The 27,124-nt window shown below is 38.3% G+C and overlaps 1 protein-coding gene across 2 annotated transcripts in view; it reads left to right on the top strand.

Annotated features, from left to right (window-relative positions):
* The window catches only part of LOC150078577 (uncharacterized), a 394,647-nt gene that overhangs the window by 41,105 nt on the left and 326,418 nt on the right, over nt 1-27,124 (top strand). For both annotated transcript variants that reach the window (XM_090385383.1, XM_090385384.1), the window contains one exon: nt 5,235-5,314. In XM_090385383.1, coding sequence (XP_090241509.1) covers nt 5,235-5,314 — 80 coding nt within the window. The remainder of the gene's footprint in view (nt 1-5,234; nt 5,315-27,124) is intronic.

Here is a 27,124-nt window from a genome sequence, read left to right as displayed (position 1 = left end):
GCTTTTTTTAGCAATTAGAAGGGCTATTATACAAATACACCAAATTTATCTAGATTTTACAAATAAATACTTGCTACTGATTTTAAATTATAAGTTAGAAAAAAAACAATTTTAAATTAATAAATTAACTTAGTGGCTCCCAAAAAAGCATCTAGTCAAATAGCCCCATCAGCAGAAAAACCCTTTTTGATGGCCAAGGCTTTAGCCCTATTAGTGGCTGATTGTAGCAATGATTGGTTCGCTTTCTCTTAGAATGAAGTTCTGCATGTGATTGCGTTGCAGATGTCCATTCCAGGCTCTGACATGGTCTACAGAATAAGTAGGTTTAGGGGTCAGAGCTTGACTGTATATTTTGTGATCAGGATGGTCAGGCATTGGATCATTACAATTGTTATTTCTGGAGGACTTGCAATCCCTTTATCAAGTAATAAATGTTGGAAATCAATTGACAAAAATCAAGACAGAATAGATCTCATTGCATTTTATTGATAAAGTTAAGCAAATTTTACAGCCATTTTATCTACAGCTGCTAAAAATTTTAAATGGCTCCTAAAATTCTAGTTAATTTGCCTTGCTCTGTATGTTAATATAGTGCACATTCTTAATCTTTTATTTATGCTTTAATTCATATTGAAGAATTAATTCTTCAGTTTAATTCTTCATAAATAGGGATATTATTTTATTATCATATTAGTTATTTTCTTTGTTCTTTGTAATAGAGTAATTCAAAGAACTTATATTAGGTCAATATTTGCATGATTACTTTTTCCATTTTTAGAACTGATACTTTCTTGTTATCCCTACTACATTTATTAATTATACTATAATTGAGTTTCTCTAAAGCAGTGGTTCTTAACCTGGGGTACATGTACTCCTTAGGAGTACGTGAAAGTCTTTCAGGGGGTAACCAGGTCTTGATATGCAAACATGTAAAATACAATATTTCTTGTAATAAACAAAAAAAATTCATCCCTTACGAAAATGTATTTAACGATATGAAATATATTCAAATCATTTTACTTACGTTTTTACAACAAATAATTGTTGAACTTTAAAATGTAATATTTTAATTTCCACCTATCCTCTCCATCGTAGGCTGGTGTGTGATTTTGCAAGAAACAATAACTCCGTTTATCAGAGGAGCCAGTAACTAATTTACTTTTGTCAGTTCCAACAATAGTGCTGTCCTCCTTCCCTTTGTACAATAGCTTGGCAACATGAAAAAACAATAGGCTGTCATACCTCTGTTTTCAGTTATTCATTTTCAGTTGTTTAACTTGTTTTGAGCTGCATAACGGGGTTAATGATTTTGACAAAAATAAAAAGTAAGTAATAAAATGATCTTAATTTGAATTTTTATTATCTTATTTGTATTTTTCTTTCACATTAATATATATAGCAGGCCCTCGTTATAACACGGTTTGCTTTATGCTGATTCACTATAATGCTGTTCTTATATTGTAACCCGTATCTGACTATAACGCTGTCACAAATCACTATAACGTTCTTTTACAGATTGCATTTTTGGCATATTTAACGAAATCGTTTCATTTGATGGGGTCGATAGCTTGAAAATGAATAGCAAAACAGCATTAAAACGTTTCCCACACCGCCTTGAGAAATTTAACCACTCTCAGTGAAATTTTCTTGCATGCTAATTTATTTGCAGTACAGTGACTTTTTATGTAGTTCCAAAATCAACATTTTAAAAAATAATCAAGTATATTAACCACAGGGGCTCACATCTGGCGAGTATGGGCTTGGCACACCCGGGGTCCTGAGCTGGATATCATCATTCTTTTTCTTGGTGATTCCCTTCTACTTTTGACAAACTCAGTACAGTATTAGACATCGTGTGTAATGGACAGTTTACTTGAACAGTGTATCATAATTAATGGAACCAATGCAGTTACATTTTCGAAGAGTTAATAATGGCTGATAAGAAAGAAAGAGCCACAATGTCTGGACGCAGTACAAAGACTATAAATGTAAGAAAAAGACTGAATTTGAAAATTAAATTAGATGTTTTGAAGCAAATTTATTCTGGTCAACAACAATTGGATGTGTGCTATAATTTAGGACTGGTAAGTTTAACTGTAAGAACAGTTATAAAAAATAAAGAATTAATTTTAGCAGCTGGAAAGACAGCTGTTCCACTGCAAGCAACTAGGGCTAGGCCAGCTATTAGGATTGAAATGGAGAGACTTTAATTTTATTGAAGATAATACAGAATTCAGTTAAGTTAAATATTATAAAAGAGAGAGAGAGAGAGAGAGAGAGAGAGATATGATCTGAAGAAAACTCACCTAAAAAAAGTGGAACCATTTAAAACTAGTAAGGGCTGGTTGAATAGATTTAAAATCCAGGGAGAAGCCGCAAGTGCAGATCAAGCAGCTGAAACGTTCAAAAAAGAACGTTAAAATTATTGAAGTGGGTATTATGTGTTATACTTCTCAACAAGTTTTTAACATTGATGAAGCAGGACTTTTTTGAAAACGAAGCCTAGAAGAAGTTTCATATTGAAGTAAAAAACATTCATTCCAGGTTTCAAAGTGGCAAAGGATCGGTTGACTTTATTGTTGGGTGGTAATGCTGCAAGGGATTTAAAATTAAAACCCCTTTTAGTTTACCAGGAAGACGGCCAAAGTACAACCTAAAATCAACATTTTTCATGATTAAATTCATCAATTAAATAGAATCAGTTTAGTTCAATTAGATTCATGATTTGAATTGGAATTGAAATTTTAAGTTTAATTTTCATACATAAGTAGTCACTACATAATTATATTTGTATGTAATGCAGAATATTTTATATGTACAAATATTTGCATATTAAATATTTTGACTGACATTTGTGCATCTTTTTCACTACTGTTTATCATTGATTAGGAAATATCCTATGGCACCTAACGCAACTCTCAAATACATATGTTACCTTATGGGATTGTGATGCTTTCTTAGCACGGATTCACTTAGCACTCTGTTTTTCTGGAATGAATTATCAGCGTTAAGCAGGGGTCACCTGTAATATTGAAAATATTATTTCTTGTAATTTTTTCAAAATTTCTTTTTCTTTTTTCAGTTTTATGTATGTCTACTCCAGTTAGCAGCTAACTGGAGTAGACGTACATAAAACTGAACTGTTAGCTGGTTTTGATAAAATTGTAAGTCATTTTTATTTCTCATTACTTCCAGAACTGACCCTCCAATGTCAAAGAAATGTAACGAGTCATATGTATGCTTTGGTTTTACTTTTACTACTGAGTGTGATGGGACCCAAAAACCACAATGTTTCTTGTGCAGTAAAATTTTGGGGAACGGATCTATGAAACCTTCCAAATTAAAAGAACATCTCACTTCAGTACATCCCGAATACGTATCAGACAGTCCAAAGAAATTTTGCCTCAAGAAAGCTAGGTTTGAAAAATCAGATACATTACAAAAATTTTGATTCACCTCCTTCACAGAAACCATGCCTTGAAGCCTCTTATAAAGTTGCATATCACATTTTTAAACAAAAAAAAAAAAACACACACAAAATCGGCGAAACATTAGGAAAACCTTGTGCTTTCGAAATGGTTGAACTTGTATGTGGTTTAAATGAAAGAAAGAAACTTGAACCATTATCTCTTTGGAATGATGTTATATCGTCGAGGATTAAAGACATGTCTGATAATGGAGGAATTAAGAGTGACAGCATATCCTTTCGGTATTCAACTTGATGAAACTACAGACATTTCTCAGTGTAGTCAGCTTCTAGCTTTCGTTCGTTACCAACGTATGAATATCATCAAAGAAGAATTTTTATTTTGCAAACCTCTCCAAGAAACTACAAAAGACGTTGATGTATTTAATATGTTGAAAATTTTTTTTGGAAAACAACATTTTGACTGGAAATTAAAACTTGGCATTAATTATACGGATGGAGCACCAACAATGATTGGAAATACTTCTGGATTTGCTGGTTTAGTAAAAAAAAAGAAATTCCACAAACTAACGTAACTCACTGTATGTAACATCGACATGCTTTAGCATCCAAGACCTTGCCACCTAAACTCAATCAAGTCTTAAAAACTGTAGTAAAAGTCGTCAACTTTATCAGATCCTATGCTTTAAATCACCGAATTTACAAAAAATTATGTCAAGAAATGGGAGCACGACATGAAATTCTTCTTTATTATACTGAAATATGCTGGATTTCCAAAGGGCAAGTATTTAAGATACTTATTCGAGCTTTGTGCAGAAGTTTTATTATATTTTTAAAACAAAAAGAAAGTTTTCTTGCCCAGGAATTCGAAAAACAATTCTTGTTTTTCAAATTACTGGGCAAGAATTAATCTTTCAATTCAAGGAACTGCGATTACTATCATTGATGCCTCTGAAATATTAAGAGCATTTTTATCAAAGTTACCACTTTGGAAAAGGAGACTGGAGTCATCCAACTATGCAAATTTTCGAAATTTAGAATCAGCTTTAAAAAAAAAGGATCAAACAGTGACATGATCTTGCCTGTTTCTGTGCAACAGATATTATTGTACATATGGACAAGCTTCAAAGTTCTTTTGATAATTATTTTTGTTCTGTTGAATTACCATTGATGATATTAAGGATGAGGAATCAGTTAAAGATGACCTCACTGATTTAAGATCAAAAGAATTGCTAAAACAAAAATTAAATTCTACTTGTTTAGAAAAATTTTGGTCTCCCTTAAAAGAAGCCTATCCTGCATTAGTAATAAGAGCCATAAATCTTTTAATTCCATTTGTGACAACTTATATGTGCGAAGCAGGATTTTAAACACTTGTTTCATCAAAAACGAAGAAACGAAATAGGTTTCTTGTGGAACATGATATGCGTGTGTCCTTATCGAAGATGGTTTCCCAGTTCACGGTTTTAACAATCAACAAACAGCAACAATGCTCATATTAAACTTCTGGTTTTATTTTTTCTATTTTCTTTTTTATTTATTTTATTTGTATACATTATTTATGCTTGTTAAATATTTAAGATTACTAAAACATTGTACAAATAAGTAAATACAGATATTTTATAATGGGGGTACGCAATTGATGTTAAATTTGACAAGGGGTACATAGGTAGAAAAAGGTTAAGAACCACAGCTCTAAAGGAAGTAATGCTTTTTTTGAAATATTACATATGTGATGTTTTTGATTTATAAACGTTATCTTGCTTCTATTTTAATATATTATCCTTTAAAATGTCATTATTTTCAGTATCTGGAAGTATTGATCACTGCATCATGGTGTGGCATTTCAAGCAGCAAATGAGAGCATATAGATTTCTTGGTCATCAAGTAAGGATTTTGTGTGTGTGTGTGTGTGTGTGTGTGTGTGTGTGTGTGTGTGTGTGTGAGAGAGAGAGAGAGAGAGAGAGAGAGAGAGAGAGAGACTTTAATATTTCAGTCCTTCCATCTTTATCTGGTATAGACTCAGTGCAGCTTGTCACCCTAATTAGGATGTTCAAAAAACGAAAGCAAAAACCCTTTCCTTTCCCCTTGATGGTAGTTTCATCTTTAAGTAAATCCCACGTCAGTACATTGTGATCACTGCCACCTAGTGGTTCACTTATTTGCAGATTCGTAATGCTTGACTAATCACTACTGATAATCAGATCAAGAGTATTACTCCCCCTGATTGCCTCTTGAACATGCTGCTGTAGAAAACATTCATCCAATAAATCCACAAAATTCATGCGAGTGACCAATCCACAAATTCCAGTCAATATCCAGAAGTTAAAATCCCCCATTATAAGGCGTTCTGATTGGGTCAGTACATGGTACTGTAGAGGATTAAGTGGTACTGTAGAGGATTAAGTGGTAATATAGATCACCTGAGTAATTTATTAATTAAAACTAACACAGTAGGTGTATGCTTACAGGAAACTTTTCTATCACCACAAGTTTCCCTCAAATTAAAAAAATTATACTATGTTTACGTGAGATGATTCTGACACTCCTGCTCGTGGTGGTGTTGCTATTCTTGCGACATCGAGACATCTTCAACTGCACACCTCCTTAAAAGTTGTAGCAGTTCGGATAGCAATGGGAATATCATTAACGTTTGCATCCAGTTATATCTCACTGAATTATCCTTGCTCCCAAACTGAAGTTGACAGTCTTCTCACACAACTTCCACCTCCTATCTGTTTACTTTGCGATTTCAATGGTCACCATCCATTGTGGAGATCTTCCATCATGGATAGGAGAGGCCAATTGATTGAAACATTCCTGGCTAACCGTAATCTGACTGTATTAAACACTGGGTCTCCAACTCATGTTCAGCTACCTACAAGTACAACAGCAGCCATAGAGTTATCCATCTGTTCAGCATCTCTTTTTCCGAGCAAGGAATGGTTAGTGCTGAATGATCCATTCCACAATGACCATTTTCCTATCATCAGTTCAATTCAAACACAGGTCGTGTCATGCCCTAAAGGCCACTTGGAATTTCCACAAAGCAGACTGGAAAACCTATTCGACTTGTGTCATACTCGAAATGCAATATGTGCAACAACACCATCTTGATAATGTAACTGACCACATTACCAGCCATATTTTATCTGCAGCAGAAATTTCCATTCCAAAATCGATCCAGCTTGTACTGGTTGGATTTTGGAATGCAACCAGTGTTGGAATGAGGAATGCTCCAAAGCGAAACGATAAAAACCGGGCTTGGAAACACATTCGTAAATTCGCAACTACCGCCAACTTGATTGTTTATAAAAAAAGCTCAGAGCAAAAAACTGGTGTTGCAATAATGGCAACCCAGTTACGAAGTCTAACTTCACAATATGAGAGACACCTAATAGTGTTCAACAGGAAACTGAAAAGATTTAGGGCTAGAGCCTCAACTTACTGGAAATTTACTAAACGTAACAAGTGCATTAACATCATGTTATGTGATTAGCAACATCAGCATCATTAGCGACATCAAGGTACCTATCCAACCTGATGAGAAGCCAAATAGCCTTGAAATGGTTGTCTCAGTGGTGGTATCCACCGAGAATAAGTAGCAATAGTCTTCACCATTCGTGAAGCGTTACTTATTTGAGGTAGTGCAATATCAGGCAACTCATTGTGAAGGTATTCGCAATATGAGATATGATAAATAGAACTGTGCCATTTTTGGTAATTCACTACATACAAACATGATGCTAATGCACTAACCTGTTGCATTTAGTGAATTTCCCTTAAGTTGAGGCTCTAGCCCTAAATCTTTTCAGGTGCTAAAAGGGACTTATATGATTTTGTAATAACTGAGAGGAAAGTAGAAGAGAAAGTGTTCAAGTTAAACATAAGAAAGGCAACTGGGGTAGATTGTATCTATCCAGGTATATTAAGGGAGGCAGAAAAAGAAGTAAGAAAACCTTTAGCCATAATTATGAGATCTTCCTTGGATTCAGTGGAGTTGCCCATTGATTGAAACTTTCTGTATGTATCCCCAATCCAAAAGTGGGGGGGGGAATCCTGATTCAAATTTATAGGCCAATATGTTTCACCTGCTTCAATTCTTCCTACACTGAAAACTATTAAATCTCAGTTACTCGCTGCTGAGTTCAATCAGTCAGTAACATTTTGTTGGATATCAGGACATTCTTGAATTCCAAGAAATTAGACTGCTGATCTTGCAGCTAAACAGCCTCATTTCACATTCTCACAGTACCTTTGAGTTCCTTTTATGGATTACAAGCCTATAATTTTTAGTCTCTTACTAAAACTGGTCACAGATCTGGAAAAGTAATACCAACAACAAACTTGACCAGAGACAAAACAGACACCAAGAAGTGGTATTGGTAAGATTGGGAATTGGGCATACTCATCTTGCACACCTGTTTTTATTATTGGGAGAAAGTCTGCTTCAGTGCATATCTTGTCACATCCAACTTACGGTCTGCCACTTTCTTGCAGACAGTTCTCTTTTCCCATATCCTCATTATCAACACAATATACGGAGAACATCTATGGAAAAAATGGACACTTCTGTGGAAAATGCAAACAAATAAAAGCTATTTCAAATAAAATCTGAACCAGCATTATGGATTTCTAGCCCTTGTAAAAATAGAAAAGTAACCTTAGCCAGAGACCGATCAAGTCACACTCACTTCACACATCTCTTTCTGCTTACAGGAAAATGATCCTCTGCAGTGTGTGCAATGCTCTCAACTGCTTTTGGTAAAACATATACTCCTTGAATGTAGCTTGTTTGATTACACCTGACAAACGTCTTTTAGTTTCATTTCATATCTACAACAACCTCTGTTTCTCAATAGCATCATAGGTAAAGGAGCAAATCTCTCTGAATTCTTTCTCTACTTAAAACTAATTCAAATGTATGACCATTTCTAACTGCACAAACAGTTCTTATACATAAAGTCAATTGAATTGGGAGGCGCAATATGGGCAAAGTAGCCCTTGCACTAGAAAACACCACTACAACAACACTCCTCTTTACCTACCCATCCATTCCAGCACCTTTAAGTCATTCCGAAAATTGGACGAAGCCGTGATTTTATCCCATTTTCTTGTAAATGATGCCAGTATAGAACTCTTAACCTACTTAAAGAAGTACTGACACCCACAACATGACACCTGTACGTGGTGATGCAGCTGATACTCCAGATTAGCATCAATGAGTTGTAATGTCTATAGCCTAGGTTTCAGGTTATTATCAATGGAATTGGGTGTGTTTGCCGTGCGCTGCGACCAGTGGAAATTCGGAAAGGGAAATCCTGGTGTTTGAGGAGTCCAACTTCAACATCACTTTGTCCCCCTGTTTCAGCAAGATGGGTAGTCCTGTATGGCTTGGCCAGAATCAGTTGGCCTGCATGGGTCAACTGTATCATTGCCATGCCCCTACTCATGGTCCATGAGACAAGATTCATGCTGGTGGAGGTGTGGGTATACTTTCTGGGTATCCCTGTCACCCAATTTCTGAGAACATTTATTGCTTGCCAGGTATTAGGTATCCCATTTGTGCTCTGTGGTGAATGGGGAAACCAGGCACTGAATCAAAACAAAAAAACTCGTGAATCTTGATAATGTAAATTTTTCATCTGGGGCCCCAGTATGGTCCTTACAAGATATAAATACAGATATGACTAATGCAGCTAAATGGCCAAGAACAGAAGAAAACCCAGGACTTACACCATGTTCCTGGAAATCCATTCAACATCTGAAATATCCATTAGAACGATGTCACCTTTATTCAGAATGTACCGGAAGGGTTGGCATGGTTGCCAGAAGCAGTCAAATGGCTACACTCCCGTGATATTTTAATAAAAATGAAATGCATTCAAACTGCTTCTTCCAGCCACCTCTATCGGGGTAATTCTGATTACAGTTACCCCCCCTCATAAGACAATAAATTCGTCTTGTGTTGTGATCTATTGGGATCGTATGGAAGTATAAGTGGAAGAAATCTGTTCTGAACTTAAGCACTAGGAGTGACAGCAGTAAAGAGAATATTTGTATGTCGGGATTGGGATCCAGCTTACTAGTAACCTGATCCTTATCTTTAATTATCTCCTCCATGTGGGCACCTGTACATGGTGAGGGGATCTCTCAGTGATGCTTTGGGTCCTTTGGATTAGCATCACTGGGATCCAAAGCCTAGATTCCCGGCTAGCAGCATTGGGAATCAAAGCCTAGATTCCTGGCTAGCATCAATGGAATCTGACGTGTTTGCTGTACGCTGCGACCCATGGAAATTCAGAAAGAGTGCTTGAGGAGCCCAGCTTCAATACACCGCTTTGGCCCTTGCTTCGACAAGATGGGTGGTCCTGGATGCCCCAGCTTGGATCAATCGGCTAGTGGGTTAGCCTTAAAGGGTCAGCCGTGTCAGTGTCATACCCCTACCCTCATGGTTCGAGGGACAGGATTCAGGCTGGTGGCTGTGTGGTATAGCATCTAGATAGCTCTGACATCCTACTCCCAAGCGCATTTATTGATTTCCGGGTAGTGGGCATACCATTGGGTTCTGTGGTGGGTGGGATGCCTGGGCACTGAACCAGTATTACCAATATTGAAATCCTCATGAATCCTGATAAATATATTTATTCCAGTCCCTGTCTGAAAACTTGATCATTGATAATGTCAGTTTTTCCAAGAAACAGAAAACAGGTTATATCAGGTCCAACACATCGCTACCTGATAATTCATTCCACCAGTAAGAAGAAGAAGCCCTTAGGAAAAATGTCATCCTTCTTTATCCAGAAATGTATGGAAGGGTTGGCAGACTCTCCTAAATCTGTCAAACGGCTGCAATCTGGCGACATATTTGTACATATCAGAAGTGATAAACATTCACAACAGCTCCTCTGAGCAACATCTATTGGGGGAATGCCCATCACTGTTACACCCCACAAGATACTGAACTCATCCCTTGGTGCCACAGCAGAATGGGATCTTATGGATGCGATGGAAGAGGAAATCTGTTCTGAATTAAAACCAAAAGGAATGATAGCCGTGAAATGAATATCTGTGCGTAGGGATTGGAAAATCATTCCAACAAGAAACACTTCATTTCATTTAATTCACCAATGGCTCCTAATGAAATCAAATCTGGCTATATTAACTCTGGTGCATCTGTACATACCAAATCCTTTATGGTGCTTTAAGTGCCAGAAATACGGACACTCACAAATGGTGCAATACCGGTGCAATACCACAACCTTGCTTATTGGAGGCTTGAAGTGGTGAAACCCATGTTTAGTTTCTAGAGCAGTTTCTGGAATCTCCCCCCCCCCCCCCAATACTTCTCCTTCAACCCATGCATAGTACTATTATAGGTTTTGATACCTTTCGTGTTTGGGGTTTTCATAACAAAAAAAAAAAAAAAAACTACAGCATTATCAGCCACAAAAAACTACATGTATGAATTGCCAAGGAGAAAACACCCTGCTTATTCATGAACATGGCAGAGGTGGAAAGAAGAAAAAAGAAATTCAGACTTAAGGCAGAGCTGAACATATCACATCAGAAGGTGAGAAAAATGGTGAAACATATGAATACAAACAAATCTATCTGCACTCAGAAGGTAGCAGGGAGATGTTCCTTTGGAACTCAGAATGAAATGACTCCATGAAAACAGTCCTTCACTTCTATAGCATGCCTGTTAAGTTCAAGAAAACTCACACAGATGGACCAGTCAGCTGCTACTCCAATATTAACCTCCTAATACTCCACCAGTACCCAAATAAGTTACTGGAGAAAAGAACATGAAGTATGAAATACCCTGTAGTTCCCAAAAAAAAAAAAAATGGTTGTTGAGGAGGTACCAGATAATTCAGTCTTGGAACTCTTTGTGGTGGAGGAAATGGACGTGGGACAGCGTCCATATTTTTTAGAAAAAAGATAAATCTAAGACTGACAAAAGTAAGTGCTCAGCACCTCAGAAGCACCTGGTGGACCCATCAAACCAAAATAATGGTTAAATTCCTACAATGGAATTGTTGCAGATTCTGGTAGAATACAGATAACATCATGGCACTCCTACAGAAGCACAAGCTAGTCTGCTGTTGCTTGCAGGAGACACCGAAAGGCAAATAATGACCACATCATGTGTAATGTCACAATTTTTTTGTAATGATAGAATTGTGGATGGTCCTGCCCACAGAGGAGTGTCTGTCGTGGGAAATGAGACCCTAGTTCAGCCTTTGCTACTTACAACCAGTATAGAGGCTGTTGCAATCCGTCTTACAGTGGGTTGTTGTTAACCATCTGATCTATTTATTTGCTACTTGGGACTGACATTCCCCAAAAAGACCTTGATGATCTTGTAATGCAGCTGCCCCCCCCCCTTTCTTGGGGACTATAATGGATGTAATACCCTGTCTGGTAATGCTAGTATTAATGGAAAGGGACAAGTCATAGAGTATATGCCTACCCGTACGTCTTCTCGCATTGATCTTTCTATCTGCTCTCCTTCTCTACTCCCTTCATTCACTTGGAAAGTGGAGAGCTCATATGGAAGTGGTCACTTCCCTGTGATAACCTGTTTACATAGTGGGGAGGCAGTGTCATCCTTTTAGGTTATCACAGTGGAAGATTGAAAGAATATCATTCTGACTGGAATGCCTTTGAACATCTGGCAGTGTTTGGCATTACTGAAGCCAGTCAGGAGCCCATCAATGATGAAGTTACGTACATCACAGAAAATATCGTCCAAGCTGCGAATGCCATCCCAAAAACATCTGCCCGGTTTTCACCATTTTCCAAACCATGGTGGAATTCACAATGCACAGCAGCAAAAAAGGCTCAAAACAAAGCGTGGGGGATATTCCACCGATATCCTACCATGACCAACCTTATAGCCTTTAAACGTGCACGCTACATCCGCCGTCAGAGTCAAAAGGAATCGTGGATCCGTTTTACTTCATCAATTACTCAGTCCACTAGTACTAAGTTGGTCTGGGATGAAATCCGGAAAATGAAGGGAAAATATACATCCCACACTTCTTCAATCGCCGACCGGGCTAGCTGAGTGGGTAAAGTACCTGCCCGGCAACCCAAAGGTCGCGGGTTCGATTCCCGCCTCGGGCTTGGATCAAAGTACTGCAAAAACCTTGGGAGGTGCAATATGGCCACAGAAGCCAATGCGCCAATAACTACCAAATCAAAAAAAAAAAAAACTTCTTCAATCCTAGATTATAATGGATGCACTATTGCAGATACAATTCTCTTGGGGAAACATTCTCTAACATTTCTGCAACATCTTCGTATTCCCCAGAGTTCCTGGTCCTGAAACATAAAATCGAAAAACAGGCACTGAATTTTAAGTCTAAGAGCATTTATCCCTACAACAGATCATTCACTATACAGGAACTGAAAAGAGCTCTCATTCTTTCCCAAGCCAGTGTTGTTGGACCAGATGGCATCCATTATAAAATGATTAAGCATCTTTCACCAAAATCTATGGATCATCTGCTCCTTCTATATAACAGAATCTTTACTGAAGGGCAGTTTCCGGATTCCTGGCGCAAGGCAATCGTTCTTACCTTTGCTAAGCCAGGAAAGGATCCAAAAGTCACAACTAATTATCGTCCTATTGCTCTGACTAGCTGTCTGTGCAAAATCCTGTAGAGAATAGTTAATTTTCGTTTAATATGGTATTTAGAATCAAATGACCTTCTCTCCAACATCCAGTGCAGCTTCCGAAGGAACCGGTCCACTCTGGACAATCTTATTAGACTGGAAACATCCATCCGGGATGCTTTCCTAAAACGTGAACATTTGGTGTCTATATTCTTTGACATGGAGAAAGTTTATGATACAACTTGGAGATTTGGCATCTTAAAAGATTTGCATAGCCTTGGTCTTAGAGGGCATCTCCCCATTTTTATTAAAAACTTCTTAGCCAATCGATCTTTCCAAGTTCGTTTGGGATCCTCACTTTCTTGTACCTTCAGCCAAGAGGAGGGAGTACCACAAGGATCAGTATTAAGTGTCACGCTTTTCGTCATCAAAGTAAATTCCATCACAGAACAACTTCCTCCAAATGTAACCAGTGCTCTCTATGTTGATGACTTTAGCATATTTTGTCAGTCATGCAACATGAGGGTTATTGAAAGACAACTGCAAAAAGCCATTGATCGCCTAAATTCGTGGGCATTGTCTAATGGATTCAGGTTCTCGCCGCAGAAGACCGTTTGCATACACTTTTGTCGTAAGCGTAATCTTCATCCTGAACCTGAATTAAGGCTTGGACAAAATGCTATTCCAGTAGCGGCGGACATAAAATTCTTGGGACTCGTATTTGATAAAAAGCTGACCTTTCTGGATCACATCCCTCAACTCAGTACAAAATGCACAAGAGGCTTGAATATTCTCCACTCTCTCCCCTCTACATCTTGGGGTGTGGACTGATGCACCCTTCTATGGCTTTACCGTGCACTTGTGCGATCCAAATTAGATTATGGGTCCCAGGTATATAAAATACCTCAGCCAGAGACAGTGTCATTCGATGGCTGGACCCTGTCCATCATCAGGCTCTCCGCATCACTATTGGAGCATATCAAACATCTCCTGTCCAGAGCTTATATGTCGAAGCAAACGAACCACCGTTTCCGACGCAAGCAGTTGTCTCTAAAGTATGCTTTAAAGCTGAAATCCCTGCCAGACCATCATACGTGGCCATTCGTTTTTGAGCCATGATGGGGAAATTTGTACAACACCTGTAAGACTGCCAATTGTCCTTTTGGTATTCATCTCCAAGAGCTACTCAAAGAACTTAAGATCAAGATAGACAAGGTTGCCCAAACACCAAAGCAACCCCTTCCACCCTGGCATGCTTATGTTTCAGCATGTGACTTGTCCCTTGGAAATTGGGGAAAGTCGGACACTCCATCTGTCGACCTGCAGCTTTATTCAGCACACCGAGCTGAACATTCTGACTTCGCGCCAGTTTACACAGACAGCTCGAAGTTGGAATCGTGTGTAGGATCTGCTGCTGTCTTTCCGGACACAGCAGATTCTCCTCGAATGCAGCATATTTACTTCAGAGCTGCACACTATAGAGTTAGCCTTGGATCACATTAGTAAATGCCAATACCAACGGTTCATTTTATATTCTGACTCTCTCTCAGCGTGTTACAGGCTTTAATAACTGTGAGATATAATCCTCATCCAGTTCTGTCTTGCATTCAGCAGAAGAAGGAATCCCAGCAGAAGATCAGCTGGGATTCCCCTAATCTCAGTCACATTGGGATTAGGGGAAATGATTTGGCTGACACCGCAGCCAAATCAGAAATTCCCAGTAATAATCGCTGCCTGTCAGTCCCCCTATACAGACTACAGGCAAATAATACACCAAAAGATATACTCCCAATGGCAGGATTCGTGGAATAGACTGACTATGGACAAATTATATCATATAAAGCTTGTAATTGAACCGTGGCAGTCTAGTCTAGTCTGCGCAGGAATCATAAGGAGGAGTTGTTCTTGCCTGGACCCACATAGGACATAGTCATTTGACTCATTCGTATTTGCTGAGGGCTGGTGATCCTCCTATGTGTGAGTCCTGTGACACAATTTTATCAATCAGATGCATTTTAATTGGCTGTACAGTTTTTAGCAATATACGTTTTACCACTTTTAACCATCTGGCTGAGCCGTATACGCTCAGTCAGATTTTATCCGACAATGACCATGTGTCTGCTATTTTTAGCTTTTTAAAATCAGTAAACCTTTTTACTCATATTTAAAAAATCTACCTTGTTATGGTTACTTGTTTATTGATATTTGTCTTTTACAGTTTATACTTCTTTTTATACCTTAACTTAGTGACCTAATTCATTAGGCCACTGAAAGTTTTACTTTTTTATGACCAGGTTTTGGCGCATTATAGCCAGGTCATCCTGTGTGGCCATCCAATTTTGAGCAACAAGGAGAAATTTTGTACAATGCCCGTAAGACTGCCAATTGTCCTTTTGGTATTCGTCTCAAAGAGCTACTCGAAGAACTTAAAATTAATGTAGACAATGTTGCCCACACACCAAAGCAGCCCATTCAACCATGGCATGCCCACATTCCAGCATGTGACTTTTAACTTAAAAACTGAGGAAATTCAGATACTCAGTGTCTGAGGAAGAGATCATTCAAGAGCTTAGCGAACAAAAAGTGACTCATTCATGTAGAATTATGACAAAAAAAAGATGGCAACCTATTACCAACCAGGTCCATTATTTTGACATTCAGTACTCTGAATCTCCCTTCTTCTGTAAAAGCAGGTTACTTAAACTGCAAGATTCGACCCTACATCCTGAATCCCATTTGCTGCTTTAAGTGCCAGAAGTACGGCCATTCTCAGACGGCATGCCGAGGCGATGCTGTGTGCCCTATTTGTGGCTCCAAGGAGACTGTCCAGCTTCAACTCCCACTTGCCCAAACTGTAAAGGAAGCCATCCTGCATTTTCTAAAGCGTGTGACCTTTGGAAAACAGGGGAAAAAATCCAGAAGTATAAAGTGGAGCATAAAGTCACATACCCTGAAGCAAGAAAGCAAATAATGCTAACCATGCCTAGCCGATTATATGCATCAGTCACCAAAAATAGCCACTGAGCTGCAATCCAAACAGATGTCTCCATCGAACCGAATATTTCCTTTGCCACCCGGACCAAAACTGTGCTAACTTACAATAAGAAAACTACAGTCAGTGAGACTAGCAACACCCCAATCAGCATCCCAACTGATGCTATCTCAACCTTGCCCGAAACAACAAAATCAGCTACTATTGAAAATCAGAAGAAAGTGAAACCACGCATTATCAACATGGAAATGGAGGTTCAGTCAGAGGATGAAGAGACAGTACTAGAGTTACATGCTAATGATACCATGGATACAGGATGCCCAACTTTTCCCAGAAATGAAAAATCAAAACTAAGCAGACAGAAACCTTCTCAGAAAAAAGTCAGATTAATCTTCCTCAAATAAATCCAACAAATGAATAAATTCCTTCAATGGAACTGTAGAGGATTACGCAGTAATATAGATGACTTGAATGATTTACTCATACAAACTAAAGCAATAGTTGTATGTTTACAGGAAACCTTTTTATCACCACAAGTTTTCTGAAAATTAAAAATTATACTATGTTTAGGCGAGACAGGGATTCCTACACTCCTGATCGTGGTGGGGTGACTATTCTTATTAAAACTAGCATACCGTCAAGACATCTCCAACTACAAACCTCTTTAGAAGTTGTAGCGGTTCGGATAGTAATGGGAATATCATTAACCCTTGCATCCATTTATATCCCACCGAACTATCCTTGCTCCCAGACTGAACTTGACAATCTTATCACACAACTGCCACCTCCAGTCTGTTTACTCGGCGATTTCAACGCTCACCATCCATTGTGGGGATTTTCCACCATGGATAGGAGAGGCCAATTAATAGAAACATTCCTAGATAACCATAACCTGACTCTGTTAAATTCTGGCTCTCCAACTCATATCCAACTACCTACAGGTACTACATTAGCCATAGACTTATCCATATGTTCAGCATCTCTTTTTCCAAGCATGGAATGGTTAGTGCTAAATGATCCGTTCCACAGTGACGATTTTCCTATCATCAGTCCAATTCAAACACAGACGGTGTCATGTCCTAAAGGCCGTACTTCTTGGAACTTTCATAAAGCAGACTGGAAAAACTATTCAACTTGTGTTCTACTTGACAAACTATATGTACAACAAAAACATATTGATGACGTAACTGATCACATTACAAGCCATATATTATCTGCAGCAGAAATTCCATTCCAAAATCTGATCAGCTCAAGCATGTACACCAAAATCAGTGGTGGAATGAAGAATGCTCCAAAGCGAAACGAGAAACTGTGCCTGGAACCAGTTTTGCAAATTTCGAACTACCGCCAACCTAATTATGTACAAAAAACCCAGAGCCAAAGCAAGACAAATTAGGAAGACAGCAAAACGTGACTCCTGGATTAAATTCCCCTCAGCTATTAATAAAAATACTGACACTCAAATCATTTGGAAAAAAATTCAAGCTCTCAATGGGAAATTTCTACCGCTGCAATCTCTGATAATTCAATGCAACGGGCAGGACTTATCCTCTCCTACTGACATTGCAAATGCTTTAGCCGAATCTTTTATAACATTTCTGCCTGTTCCTCTTATGTGATCTCCTTTCAACGCAGTAAAACTGATTCAGAACGTCATAAGTTTAATTTCGCAACTAGACTTTCACTTCCGTGAAAGCCAGCTGTTTACTCTATCTGAACTGAGAGAATCTTTGAGCAAATCTCCGAACAGCGCAGCAGGACCAGACGGCATTCACTACAGTATGCTGAAGCATCTGTGTGAAGCCGATCTTGGCACACTATTACTCTTTTATAACAGGATCTTCACAGAAAATATGTATCCTCTGTCATGGTGTCATTCCTATATTTGTGCTATTCCAAAACCAGGAAAAGATCCTTCTCTAGTTGAGAATTACAGACCAATATCATTGACAAGTTGTTTGGGCAAAATCTTTGAAAGGATGGTTCACATTATTGAACATCTAATTCCGTCTGCTTTAATATACACTGACTCACTCAGTGCTGTCTCTGCCATAAATAGTAATACCAACTCTTCTCACCCTGTAAGAGGCTCATCTGGAGTCTCGACTCCGAAAATCTCCTTTCTGATCACCAATATGGCTTCCATAAAAACAGGTCCACCCTAGATATACTTGTAAAAATTGAATCCAACATTCATAGTGCCTTCATCAGAAGGCAACATCTAGTGATGGCGTCATGGTATTATCAATGATATGCATCAGTTGGGGCTGAGAGGACATCTCCCTTTAATAATTCAGAACTTTTTAAAATTGCGTACATTTCAGGTCCGATATAAAAACATGCTGTCAACTTTTCACATTCAAGAAGAGGGTGTCCCACAGGGTTCCATATTGAGTCCAACAATATTTTGGAAGAATTTCCAAAAACGATTGAAGTATACATGTATGCCGACGATCTCACCATATCCTGCCAATCGCAAAGTATGAATACTACCAAAAGACAGCTACAAATTACTTTAACGAGAATTCAATCCTGGATCTTACAAAATGGATATCATCTCACTGAACAGAAAACCACTACCACTAATTTCTGCAAACTTCGGTCACTTCTTCCTGATCCAGAGCTAAAGATAAATAACTTGCCAGTTCCTCTTGCTCACACTGTCCGTTTCCTTGGTCTGATACTAGACAGGAAACTGAACTTTCAAGCACATGTGGCTTATCTTCGAACCATCTGCTTGAAGAAATTAAACATCCTCCGGTGTGTGTCATCCATGTCATGGGGCGCTGATCGTCATACCCTCATCCATTTTTATAGAGCTCTCATCAGGTCTCGCTTGGACTATGGCTCTCCAGTATATGATTCAGCGAGGAAAAGTACTTTAGAACTTTTCCTTGCTTTTCAGCACTGTGCTTTGAGAGTCGCTCTAGGTGCATTCAGAACCTCCCTTACATCTTCGCAGAAAATCATTATTTCTGATGTATGCTGCAAAAATCCGTAGTCTGCCATCTCATCCTTGTTGGAGATGTCTCTACAATACTGAATGCGAGTCATTTTACATCAGTAAACCTAATGAAAACTGACCTGCTCCACTTAGATTTAAGGAACTGGCTCAATCATGGAATATAGAAATCAGCAATATATTTCAGGACAAAACACCACCAGATCCACCCTGGAAAAATATCTGTGCAATATATGATGACTACTTTCAACAGTGGGGAAAGAACACACTGTCTCCTTCCAATATCGCACAGTTACATGCAACTTAAACTCTTTCTAATTCAAACACATGTGAGATCTATACAGATGGATCAAAAACCGAGACCCAAGTAGGTGCTGCTGCAATCTTCCTGTCATTTAGCACTTCTGTCTCATTGCCAATAGAATGCAGTATCTTCACTGCTGAGCTCTATGCCATAAACTTAGCTCTGGATCACATTATTGAACATCTAATTCCATCTGCTTTAATATACACCGACTCACTCAGTGCTGTCTCTATCATAAATAGTAATACCAACTCCTCTCGCCCTGTAATAAAACAGATTCATTCTAAGTTACTTGCCTGTAAGGAATTGAACCAAACTGTGGCATTCTGCTGGATCCCAGGACATTCTGGAATAGCTGGCAATGAAAGAGCAGATCATGCAGCCAAACAACCAGAAACCACTATTTTGCAGACTTTTCAAGTTCCATACGCAGATTACAAACACATTATCCGTAAAGCATGTTATAACAGCTGGTCATTAATCTGGAAAGGTTATCCAGGAAATAAACTCTACAAAATAAAACTGGAACCAAAGCTGTGGCACTCCAGCTTCTGAAAAAACAGGCGAGATGAAATAATTTTACGAAGGCTAAGGATTGGGCATACTCACCTCACTCACCTGTATCTATTAACTAATGACAGCGCTCCCCAATGTACATCATGGTCAAGTACAACTGACCATTCGCCATTTGTTAGTGGACTGTCCCGACTTTCAAAATATCTGCTTAAACACCTTTAAATCAATAGCTAATACACAATCAACAATAAATTTATTACAAATTCTGGGAGATGATTCTAATGAAAAAGAACTATTTACTTTCCTAAATCGTATAGGAATATATCATAAAATATAGTTATCACAATTAAGCTAATATTTCATATTCACCATTAGAAAGACATAGCCCTAGCAGCCTATTAGTATTAGTAATGGCCGCATGGTGCAAGAAAGCCTATGGCTTATGCTGCACCAGTCAAAAAAAAAAAAAAAAAAATCCGAACAAAACAATGATAAAAAAAAAAATAAATAAATAATAATAATTAATAAAAAAAAAAAAAGAAGGAAATTAAACCTATCATCCTATGTGCTTCCCTTACCCGAAAGTACTATCCAGATGACCTTTGAATTTCCCCAAACTGTCGGCGTCTACCACCCATGAAGGCAACTTATTCCAGTAATTTATAACTCGCTGGCTAAAATAAAACTTCCTGCAGTCCAATCTAAACATTTCCCCCCGTAACTTGAATTTATGTCCCCTAATTCTAGCATCATTTATAATCTTGAAAATTTCGTCCTCATTCATTTTACTGATGCCTCTCAGAGCCTTAAACACCTCAATCGAATCTCCTCTAAGGTGTCTAGTTTCCAAACTCTGCAACCCACATATTCGAAGTCTTTCTTCATAAGGACGCCCTTTTGCCGATCTCACCAGGCGAGTTGTGCCCGTCTTTGCACCCTTTCAAGAAGCTATGTGTCGTTAAACACAACAACAGCCAAAACCAACAGTTCATTTTATATTCCGATTCTTTGTGCATCTTACAGGCTTTACTGGCAGTGAGATATATTCCCCATCCAGTTCTTTCTCAAGCTCAGCAGAAGATCCACTCTCTCCACGAACACAAATACGATATCCTCTTCTGTTGGATTCCCAGCCACATTGGGATTAGGGGAAATGATTTGGCTGACAATGCAGCCAAATCAACAATTTCCAATAATAATTGCTGCCTGTCAGTCCCCTATACAGACTACGGGCAAATAATACACCAAACGTTTTCAGTCCCAGTGGCAGGATTAATGGAATAGACAGACTACAAATAAATTATATTGGATAAAGCCTGTAATTGAACCAAGGCAGTCTAGTCTATGTACACTAATGCTAGAAGTATGGTAAATAAAAATTGATGAATTCAAACTGCTGATTAAGATACCAAAGGTAGATATTGTTCGGATATCAGAGACCTGATGTCACACAGTAAAAAGCAGTGCATTGCAGAACTGGAATTTGGGGGTACAGTGTTTACAGAAAGGGTAGACAGGGCAGGAAGGGAGGAGGGGTTATGCTGTTAGTTAAGAAACACATAAAATCTAAGGAAGTGCACCCAGTTGATGTTGGTGGTCAATGCAATGTTGAGTCTGTTTTGTGTGACATAAGCACTGGGAAAGGAAAAATGAGAGTAGGTGTGTGTGTTATAGGCCTAATGAATCTGATGAGTATAATGAGCAATTATGCAGAGAAATAGTGGGCCAGTAAATTTCAGTGTCTTTTAATGGGGGATTTTAATTTCCCGGATATTGACTGGAATTTGCGGTTGGTCACTCACACACTAGCAAGGCTTTTGTGGATTTATTGGATGATTGTTTTCTACAGTAGCATGTTCGGGAGGCAACTAGAGGGAGTAATACTCTTGATCTGATTATCAGTAGTGATTCTTCATGCATCGAGAATCTGCAGATAAAGGAACCACTAGGTGGCAGTGATCACAGTGTGCTGAAGTGGGATTTACTCAAAGAGGTTACTACCATCAAGGGTAAAGGAAAGGGTTTTTGCTTTCGTAAAGGTGACTATGGTGGTCTGAGACAGTATTTAAATTCTATATGGTGGGACCAACTGATGATGTTACCAACAGCAAATTCAAAATGGGAAGCATTCTAAGAATTTATCTTGAAAGCTACTAGGCTTTTCATACCAACAAAGAAATATTGTTCAAGATTTAGGCCTAAATGGATGTTAGATGAATAATTAGACATGTGACAGAGAAGAAAAATGCATGGGATACATATAAATTAACATGTGACAGAGAAGCGTATGATAGATATAAGCTGGTCTGTAACCAAGTTACAAAGGAGGTTAGGCAGGCGAAGGCAAATTATGAGAAATCTTTGCCAAAGGATGCAAAGAAAAACAGCAAAGAGTTTTTTACTTATTTAAACTCTAGAAGGAAGGGGATGAATCAGATTCTTCCACTTGATATCAATGGTTCAATTGTTGATGATCCTGCTCAGGTAGCTAACAAACTAAATGAATATTTTGCATTGACATTCACATATGAGTAGTTATTCAGGGAGGGGAATGCCAGAGGTATATTCAACTCTGGCAGTAAGCTAGATAAACTTGTAATAACTGAGAGTAAAGTGGAGGAGATATTGTTGAAGATAAACACAAGAAAGGCACCTGGTGTGGATGGAATCTATCCAGCTATATTAAAGGAGGCGACAAAAGAAGTAAGCAAACCCTTAGCCATAATTATGAGAGCTTCCCTGGACTCAGGGGAGGTACCCATGGACTGGAGATGTGCAAATGTGATCCCAATCCACAAAGGAGGATCAAAGGGGGAGACAGGTAATTACAGACCTGTTAGTTTAACTTCTGTTCCAGGGAAATTAATGGAGGCACTGGTTAAAGAAGCATTGCAGGATCATCTAGACGAATCTTCAGTTATAGCTCGGACCCAGCATGGGGTGTGTTAAGGGGATATCTTGTCTGACTAATTTGATTGGATTCTATGATGTAGTCACAAAGTAACTGGATGTAAAGAATAACTTTGGTATCGTATATTTGGATCTTAGAAAAGCCTTTGATACTGTTGTGGTTTACGTGGAAAATTGTATGAAATGAAAGATATTATTCAGAAGTATGAACCGGTTTGCATTTGCCTTCAGGAGACCCACCTAACACCTCAATCTTCACATACATTTCAAAACTATACACTTTTCTGGAGAGACAGAAATGATAATACAATTGCCAAAGGAGGAGTGAGAATTTTGGTGAATACTAATATACCAGCCAAGAAAATAACATTAAAAACCAACTTAAAAGCAGTTGCAGTGTGAGAATAGTCATTGGAATTTCTATCACAATTTCATCCTTTTATCTTCCACCAAATCGTCCTCTCTCCAGATCGGAATTAAATGATCTCTATTGCCTCTGGGAGATATGAATGCCAATCATCATCTGTGGGGGATCTTCTCACATGGACAGTAGAGTTAACTTGATTGAAACATTCCTAGATGACCAACAACTGAATTTGCTGAATACCAGATCTCACACTTATAAGTTTGACTAAGGTATTAGTTGTACATTAGACTTAACATGTTCTCCATCAATTTACCCCAATATAGAATGGTTTATATTAAATGATCTTTACAACGCTGATCATTTTCTTATAGTAAGTTCCATACAGACACAGTTGACTCTTACAGAAGAAACCGGAACAGGAAGGAATTTTAAAAAACAAAGCTAATTGAAGTAAATATATGCAATCAATCACTGGATAAGCAATTAATAGAAACCCTGCCAATAGATGATGCTGTCATATATACGAATGGCCAACTGTTAGAAGCTTCAAAAGCAACAATATCTCAAATGAGTAAGACAAAACAGGCATAGTACAACTCTTGGTGGAATGCAGAATGTGTGACAGCAAAAACAAAACAAAAGCTTGCATGGAATGAATTTCGGAAATATCCAACTACAGTCAATTTGATTGCATATAAAAAAGCCAATGCTAAAGTGAGGAAAATTCAGAGAAAGATAAAAAAAAAATTTTGGATCATGTTTGCTTCCATACTTAGGAACTAGAGTCCTGATTTGATGTGGAAAAAAAATTCTGATTTTGAATGGAAGATATCGAAGCATACAATCTTCAGTCTTCCCCTAGAAAGGGCAGGACGTTTCTACAACAGACGAGATATCAGAAATTCTGGCTTAATCTTTCGCTTCCACGTCAGCAGTTACAAGCTACAGCACTGATTTTAAAAAATATAAAGAACAAGGTGAAGGAGCAAATTGAATTTCTCTATGACTACATTTCAATCATATTATCTACCATTCATAAAAGAGGAATTTCTTACAACTATTACAAATTTGCCTAATAGTGTATGCCAGATCTCGAAGGCGTTTTTAACCTCTGATACAATACCTAAACTCTGATTGTCTGGATATCCTGCTAGTTCTATATAATAGCATTTTTCTGAACAACCTGTATCCATCCATATGGCAGCATGCAATTGTCCTTGCAGTTTCCAAACCCAGAAAAGATCCTTCCTATACATATAATTATCGCCCTATTTCACTGACCGCCTGCTTAGGGAAAATCCTTGAACGAATGGTGTACAACAGACTTATGTGGCTGTTGGAAAAAGAGAATGTTTTATCACCTCACCAATTTGGATTTAGGAAAAATAGATCGACACTTGATCTTAGTGTCAAAATTAAAACAAATATTAGGAACTCATAAGAAAACAGCATATGGTAAATCTAGATCTTGGAAAAGTTTTTGACACAATTTTAGATTCAGAATTCTATGAGATCTATTTCAGTTAGGACACAGGGGAAAACTTTCCCAATTTATGGAAAAATTCCTTACTGACAGAACATTTCAGGTACGCTATTCAAGGCTGTTTATCTCTAATATATATACAACAAGAAGTCCCCCAGGGCTCAGTATTAAGTGCAACCCTGTTTGCCCTGTGGGTGAACAATATCACAAAGATTATGCCATCTTCACTGGAAATATATATGTATGCAGATGATCTTTCCATTTCATTTCAATCACAAAACATGAACACAATTGAACGACAGCTCCAATTTACCATAAACAAAATAGAAGCATGGACTAAAAATATAGAATATCTGAGAAATTTGAATATAGAATATCTGAGAAAAATTCAGCTGTTGTGCCTGTCTGTAAAATGTGTGGTCTTCATCCTGAGCCGGTTTTATAGTTAAATAAAATTTCTCTACCTGTTGTTCAAAATTTCTCCTTCTTAGTTAAGACTAAGACACGTAGATAGAAAACTAAATTTTCATGAACATATAAGACTTTGAATCAGCTGCCTCTCAAAACTTAACATCTTGCGCACAGTATCTTCAATGGTCTGGGGAGCTGACAGGTACACATTACTACAATTATATAAAACTTTGATCAGATCTCGTTTGGATTGTGGATCTCCTGACTATGCTTCAGCAAGAAGGAGCATATTACATCACCTAGATACCATTCATATAATGCTCTCCACATAGTTCTACGAGACTTTAGAACTTCACCGATTTACAGCTAGTCTGCAGATGCATCAGAATCCCCGCTGCACCTTAGACGAGATTATCTGCTGTGCATGTATGCGGGAAAAATATGCAGTCAACCGTCACATCCAAATTGGTCCATCATTCATGATCCCAGGAGTAATTATGATTGCAAGCCAAATGAAAATAAACCAGTAGGACTGGGTCTCGGATACTTAGCTTGAGTTTGGAAAATACATTTCCAGCACATTTCTGCAGTAGATATAAATTCAGAAACTCCTTGGATGCCGACTATGTCTTTGTCCATATCATATCTTACAAACAGGAAGAAAAAAGGGATCTCTCCAATCGTTATATGGAAGCTTCATGCATTGCGCAGTTTTGAAAATTGAAATAGTCATCAGATTTACATGGATGGATCAAAATCGAACAACTTAGTGGGTGCCGTAGTAGTTTTACCGGAATATATTATATCTGTCTCCTTGCCTCATGTTTCCAGTATTTTCACACCAGAATTATATGCTATTAGAATAGCAATGGATTATATTACCGAGCATCAACTTCTACCTGCTGTAATCTATAGCAACTCCCTTAGTGCAGTAGCAGCTCTACAGAATAGCATCTGTCCATCTCCGTCGTTGATTTCCAGGTTTCCTTCAAGCTCCTCCTGGGCACCATTCATATTATTTTCTTAGTCCATCTATTATCTTGTCTTCGATATGTGTTCTGCCCAAGACAATTTTAGTTCTTTAGTTTTGATAAGAATGTCCTTTACTTGAGTTTACTGCCGAAGCCATGTGTTTCTCTTCTTATCTAACAGTCTGATTCCCAATATGTTTCCAGTATTCCAGTTGATATGCAACCAAGTTACAAAGGAGGTTAGGCAGGTGAAGGCAGATTACGAGAAATCCTTGGCAAGGGATGCAAAGAAAAACAGCAAAGAGTTCTTTACTTATGTAAACTCTAGAAGGAAGGGGATGAATCAGATTGGTCCACTTGATATTGATGGGTCAACTGTTGATGATGCTGCTCACGTAGCTAACAAACTAATTTAATATTTTGCATCGACATTCACACATGAGGAGTTATTCAGCTAGGGGCATGCCAGAGGTGTATTCAACTCTGGCAGTAAGCTAGAGAATCTTGTAATAACTGAGAGTAAAGTGGAGGAGAAACTGTTGAAGATAAACACAAGAAAGGCACCCGGGGTGGATGGGATCTATCCAGTTATATTAAAGGAGGCAGCAAAGGAAGTAAGCAAACCCTTAGCCATAATTATGAGAGCTTCCTTGGACTCAGGGGAGGTACCCATAGACTGGAAATGTGCAAATGTGACCCCAATTCACAAAGGAGGATCAAAGGCTGACACAAGTAATTATAGACCTGTGAGCTTAACTTCTGTTCCAGGAAAATTAATGGAGGCACTGGTTAAAGAAGCACTGCAGGATCATTTAGACAAGACTTCAGTTATAGCTCAGACACAGCATGGTTTTGTTAAGGGGAAGTCTTGCCTGACCAACTTGATTGGATACTATGATGCAGTCACAAAAGAACTGGATGCAGGGAATAACTTTGATATTATATACTTGGATCTTAGAAAGGCTTTTGATACTGTTGCACATGGAAGACTGCTACACAAATTGGAGCAGTGTGACATTGGAGGCAAATTGCTGCTATGGATAAAGGGATGGTGAGGGGGAGAAGACAGAGAGTGGTAATCAATGGACACTGCTCATCGTGGACTAATGTTATTAGTGGAGTCCCTCAGGGCTCAGTGTTGGGTCCATTATTGTTTT

This window comes from Mastigoproctus giganteus, chromosome 11, assembly GCF_048544385.1.
Source record: "Mastigoproctus giganteus isolate SK-2022 chromosome 11, ASM4854438v1, whole genome shotgun sequence".
Lineage (NCBI taxonomy): Eukaryota > Metazoa > Arthropoda > Arachnida > Uropygi > Thelyphonidae > Mastigoproctus > Mastigoproctus giganteus.
This window is presented reverse-complemented; position numbering and strand designations above follow the sequence as displayed.